Source organism: Rhagoletis zephyria, unplaced genomic scaffold (assembly GCF_001687245.7).
Source record: "Rhagoletis zephyria isolate East Lansing unplaced genomic scaffold, Rhagoletis_zephyria_1.1 Rzeph_scaffold_02518, whole genome shotgun sequence".
Lineage (NCBI taxonomy): Eukaryota > Metazoa > Arthropoda > Insecta > Diptera > Tephritidae > Rhagoletis > Rhagoletis zephyria.
Window position 1 is genome coordinate 1 of NW_016159602.1, and position 5900 is coordinate 5900.

The 5900-nt window shown below is 43.9% G+C and overlaps 1 protein-coding gene across 1 annotated transcript; it reads right to left on the reverse strand.

Moving 5' to 3' along the window:
• Positions 1 to 2296: 2296 nt before the first annotated feature.
• Positions 2297 to 2643, reverse strand: LOC108367058 (uncharacterized; the record flags this gene model as incomplete). The annotated part of the gene is made up of 1 exon (XM_017621581.1): positions 2297 to 2643. A coding segment is annotated over exon 1 (347 nt), but the record flags the coding sequence as incomplete, so codon positions are not given.
• Positions 2644 to 5900: the final 3257 nt, after the last annotated feature.

A 5900-nucleotide genomic window follows, 5' to 3' on the forward strand; every position in this document is an offset into this window, starting at 1 on the left:
TGATCAATTAAAAAAACCGATTAACCGATCAATCGCACATCCCTACTTTACACACTTTTATAGACATTTGCTGTATAGCTAATTTTTTGGGTGATTCTCCAAAATTTTTTCACTTGTTTTCCATGCTTACCTTACTACTTCACAAAAACGCACAGCACCTTTTCCTTAGATCCCGCACAGTTGCGCTTTATTTTAATCACTTGTACTCAGACAATTCTAAGCCGAAAGACGCGCGTGAAGTCCGCTCGTTTAATCTGGTATACAAATGGCCGACTGTCGCGTTGTCAGCAGGTGTTATACCCTTGCATTGCGGGAAATTGTGGAAAATAACGGACTCTGCTGCAATTGGAGCAGTTCCGTTATTTTTCCAATGGGAATTGCCGCAGTGCAAAGGAGATTGTCAAAATCGAATGTTCGAGGCTGTCCGGGGTTGCCATCACCCATTTATATAACTCCGAACCGGTTGGAGAGCAGCCATTCATCAGTTCTGTTTCATCACTGGCCGTCTTCACAGGATAATATGTATTACATACGTTCTATCAGAGCCAATATTTATGTAGGCTTTTTATATCTTGGTATCACCATTTGTAAGATGGTTTTTTTAAAACGTATTTTTGCCGGACTTAACCGGCAAAAAACTTTGAAAATCGGCTATTTTACATCCAAGTACATACTAACAACCAACTTAATAGGAAACAGCTCGACTTTTGCTTTTACACTAACGACACACGATCAACCTTGCTTTTCATTTGCTCACACATTGCTTGTCAAAAATCATGAAATTTGAATGCCATTATTGTAAGTATTTATATTTTGTGCGGCGCCCAGTAACCCATAACAAACCTGCTTCACTTCACGACATGTCACAGAAGCGAACAGGAAAAAGGGTTAACTGTCTTCGCAAGGCCTCCGGCAAGAGAATTAGGTGGTAAATTCACAAGAACGTGGGACACGACTCACCCCTGAGATATAGTCTAAAAAAAAAACAAAAGTCTTTAGCCGGGCAAAATAATAACACCCCGTAGTTACGTCAGGTGGCAGTTAGGGTTCGTCCGACTCAGTTGGTAGTCTAAAAGTTAAGTTTGATGTTACGAAAATACCGAAGTCAACGTGTTTACTGTATTCCGCGTCAGTATTCGCTTGTAATGCTGGGTGGACTCGTTATTATGTAGTCGGTCTCTGGAACAATACTTCTACGGATTTAGTCAGTACTGAGTCGGCTCCTAACATTCTTGTATTTGCAATCAATAAAGTTAATGTTTTAAAATGTTCAATTCCGGGTTTCGGTAAGTCAAGGTGGTTTTCGTACTTCTGGTAGAAGAAATAAAAGTTAGGTCAGAATTTGCTTAGCATACTAGACTCGGAACTCAATCCCGGTTGTGACTAAGTATGGGTTGAATTAGCGTTCTATTCGAAATGCGTGAGTCAGAATTATACCGAGTAAACTCTGAGAAAAAAATTCAAGTCCGGTGTTGCGGTGGTTCTCTATTGTTTTAGGCCAGAGAAGCCTACCACCCCATAGTGCCGAACTTAGTCGGTCTTTACACCCTGCCCCCCACTAGTTCCACACCGCTAAGGAGAACACAGGGCAGGCTGTCCTGAAAAGGACACTTGACCGCGAGTTTATAGCCGTCCGGCGGCTGGCAAAAACGTGTATATATTTATTTTGTTTCCTATTCATTATGGCTTTGCGGCCCAAGAGACATTTTCTTAAAGGAGAACTCGTCCAAAATTCGAAATGAAGTAGACATTTTGATCAGGAGAACTCGTCAAAACTCCGAAAGGCATTAGACATTTTGATAAGGAGAACTCGTCAAAACGCCTAAAAGACCATCCTAATAGGAGTGCGGATTGTCAGGGAGTACACGACTCCCGGTGAGAGCGCGCGTGAACGTCCTATGAATATAGATGCTCGGGGAGGATACTGGGCGGTTTGTCCCCGACCGCCAAAGCGCCCAGTGAAAAGGACAGTACGAGAAAAAAAGATGCTCTATTCACATTCGTTGGACGTATATTCTCTACCAGCAGAGAAATGATCGGTAGGGAAGAGTTACAGAAGCGAGTTACAGCCCTACATGACTTAGCTTCGAGGAGAAGTCATGCAGAGTTGGACCCCGGGCAGTCTGCGGGCGGTCAAGGTTTTACCCTATCGCTAAGTTTAATATTGGAAAAACGTGTATATATATAAATTTGAGAAAAAACGTGATTATTAAATTTTGAAAAAAAAAATGCTTTACTTCGGATCGCTCTTCGTGACAGATGACAGTGTCACTTCCGGATGTCAGATGCATGGAACCTCCCGATCGGTTTGCCATTCAAGTCCTCTAAATCGTACAAAGCATTGCCTACCCATCGCAGAACGCGACACTTGATATATTTAGGCAAGAATTTAGCATTCATGCCTTGCTTAAAATTGCTAAGAGCGAAGTTTTTCCGGAATACTTCTTGTCCTTCCCGGTAATTCACAACTCGCGTACGTTTGTTGTACGTGTTCGCTGCTCTGTCTTGCGCTAACTCAAGGTTCTTTCGTATATGATCGCGAAAGTTTGCTAGCTTGTCAGCTCTGCTTGTAATCGGGACTTCGTCTTGTCTTAGGCTACCCAGTTTCTCCAGTATACTATAGGCTGACGCATGTTGTATCATATTTTGTCCAAATAACGCGAAGTATGGCGAGCTCTGAATCGACGTATGGTAATAGCTTCTTAAAACCGACAGAATTTCGGGAATATGTTTGTCCCATTCCATGTGATCTTGTTTGTCTTTCAGGAATAATCTAACTTTCGAAACAATCTCTCTGTTCACGCGTTCAGAGGCGTTAGCCTGCGGTAAGTATAACCGTGTGAACAACCCCATAGTTTTCAAAAAACTGCTGCATCTCCTTCGAAATGAATTGCTTCCCGTTATCACTATGGACGAATTGAGGGACCCCGAAAGCTGGAAAAATCTCTGTACTAAAGAAGCTAATTACGTTTGCCGACGTCGCGTTTTGCATCGCCTTCAAAAATACGTATCTGGAAAAATGGTCTAGCACTATAAACAAAAACTGGTTTCTTCGCTTTGAACTTGGATATGGACTTAAGAAATCGCAATAAAGACACTGGAATGGCCTCTCGGATACGAAGGCATTGCCCGTAGGTGGTCTGGACACTTGATTGGTGGCTTTCACGGCTTTGCAGGTTTCGCAACGGCTTACATGGAGGCGTATGTCCTTTGCCATTTGCAGCCAAAAATATTTCTGCCGAACACGCTCTAAAGTCTTTTGCCAACCTCCGTGGTAACTAGCATTGGAATCATGTGAGCATTTTATTACGAGCTCCGTCAGCCCTTACGGTACCCACAAACGCCAGAGCGAATCTTCTTCCTCTTCCACACCTCTTCGAAACATCACTCTTTTGTAAACTCTATTTTCGACTATGCGTAAATCGGGCAGCCTTTCTTGATTGTTTTCAATTGTTTCACGAAGCTCCGAGTACTCTGCGCCGTCGTATTCCGGTGATGCCAAGTCAATTTCTAGAGGTGGGGTAGAAGAGAGTTCGTCCACGTCAAAAGGCGAAACGGTGTCCGGCACAACATTCAATGATCCTTTGCGATGCTCCATCCTAAAGTTGTATCTTTGCAATAGAAGCGACCATCTTTCCAGCCTGCCGCTCAATTCTTTTTGTGTCATTAGCCACTTGAGACTTGAATGGTCAGTAATTATTCGAAAAGGCAATCCTTCAATATATGGTCCGAAACGCTTGATACTAACTATTGCGGCGAGGCATTCCAACTCGGTGACCGTATAGTTTCGCTGAGCAATATTAAGTTTCATCGATACAAAAGCTATGGGATGCTCTGCTCCTTCGTCATCGAGCTGGAATAACACGCCTCCTACTCCTATTTTGGATGCATCACATTGGATCACGAATTCTTTACTAAAATCGGGTTGTGCCAGGACAGGCGCTGAACAGAGTGCAACTTTAAGTTTACCAAATGCTTCAACTGCCTCAGGAGTTAATTTAAATGGACCAGGTGACTTTCGAAGGCAATCTGTCATTGGACCAGCCAAATCTGCAAAGTTGGTAATAAACGACCTGTACCAATTTGCCATTCCTATAAACCTGCGAACCTGACGAGGAGACTTGGGAATCGGAAACTCCTTGACGGCTTCTATTTTGCCTGGGTCTACTTTCAAACAACCATTCCCTATCAAATACCCGAGATACCGAATTTCCTTCTGGCAGAACTTGCTCTTCTTCACGTTGATTGTAAGTCCCGCTTCCCGTAAGCATTTCGCCACTTCCTTCAGCAATTCCAAATGATCTTCGAAGTTTGAGCTGTACACCATCAGGTCATCCAGGTAGACAAAGACGTTCTCTCGTAACCGTGAAGGAATAGCCTTATCCATCAGCAGACTCATTGTTTGTGGTCCGTTGCACAGGCCAAAGGGCATTACTTTAAAGTGGTACAATGGCTTTCCTGGAACCGCAAATGCCGTCCTTTCCTTAGACGATTCCGTTAATTTGATTTGGAAGAAAGCATCCTTCAAATCAATACCACTTATAAAGTATGTAGCCTTTAACCTGCTCAACAACCCATTAATATGGGGCAACGGATACGAGCCCTTCTTGGTTACCGCGGTCACCTTCCTGGAATCTATGCACAGCCTCACTTTCACGGTGAATTCGATTCCTCAGTCACTCCCATCTTGAGTAGCCTTTCAATTTCGCTATAGGCTTCAGCCTGCCTGGGTGGTGAAAGTGCTTGCTTTTGATTGGCACCGCATCACCCGTGTCTATACGGTGCGTCACTAAACTGGTTTGGCCTAGTCCTAACTTTTCGAACGAGGGAAACTCCTGGACAACTTCTTGCAATGCTATCTTCTGATCTGGTGTGAGCTGATGGAAGTGTGGCTCATCTTCATTTGGAAAGTCCCAGGTATGCTTCTTGGATTAATGAGGGGACAAGATAAAAGCGAATAGTCCTCGTAATGTTTTTAAAAGTGACCGGTAAAGATATCGAGCCGAGTATTTTCTGCTGATTTCCACCAGCCGTGTAAACAAACGCGCTCAAAGAATGATATTTTAAATTGTTTCTCTTTAGGAAATCTTCGCATCCGTTTCCAAGAATGGAAACGTTTGCTCCGGAATCCAACAAACCCACGACGAAACTATCGTATATTTTAATCTTTGCTAGCGGTCTCTCATCTGGTGTTATCAGAATTTTAGTGCTTTGCAGAAGCTTACGCATATTTACTCGGCTAGAATATCTTTTCCTACACTGTAGTATATTTTCCGAAACCACAAGTTTGGGTTCTTCTTCGAAAATATTCGCCCTTATCCGTTCATAATCCTTTTCTCTTTGCTCTAAACTAACTGGGAATTAAGTCTGGCATGCGACATCCCTACGCGAAGGCCTAAGAAATCGAACCTGCAGAGGATTGGCTGTAGAAGAAACCATACACTCGGAATCAGAATTATCGGAACTATCTGGAAAAGTTATGATGACCCTAGGCGAAACTCTCGAGGGACTGGTACTACTCTCCGAACTACTGACATCTCCGTGCAAACGAACGGTTCTGGCTGAGATGGGCTTACTTTTTGGTGTAGTACAGGAGGCTGCTCCTGTACTCCCTGCTTCTGGGGCTAGGGTGCCGAACGAGAATCCCCGATTGCCTTCTCGCTCGGGTTCCGGTTTCCCTGTCGTCGATGATCTCGGGGGCACCTTGGAGTGACCACCCCCTTCTGTCCACACTTGAAGCAGAACAATTTCCGTATCGCTTCCTCGGAATAGATGTAAGAATGTCCCATCTTGTCACAGTTCCAGCACTGTATTCCTGAGTAGTCCGGTTTCCTAGTCCTCTGGAAATTTAGCGCTTCCACTTGCGGATCAACTTCTCCATCCATTCCTCCTGTCCATTC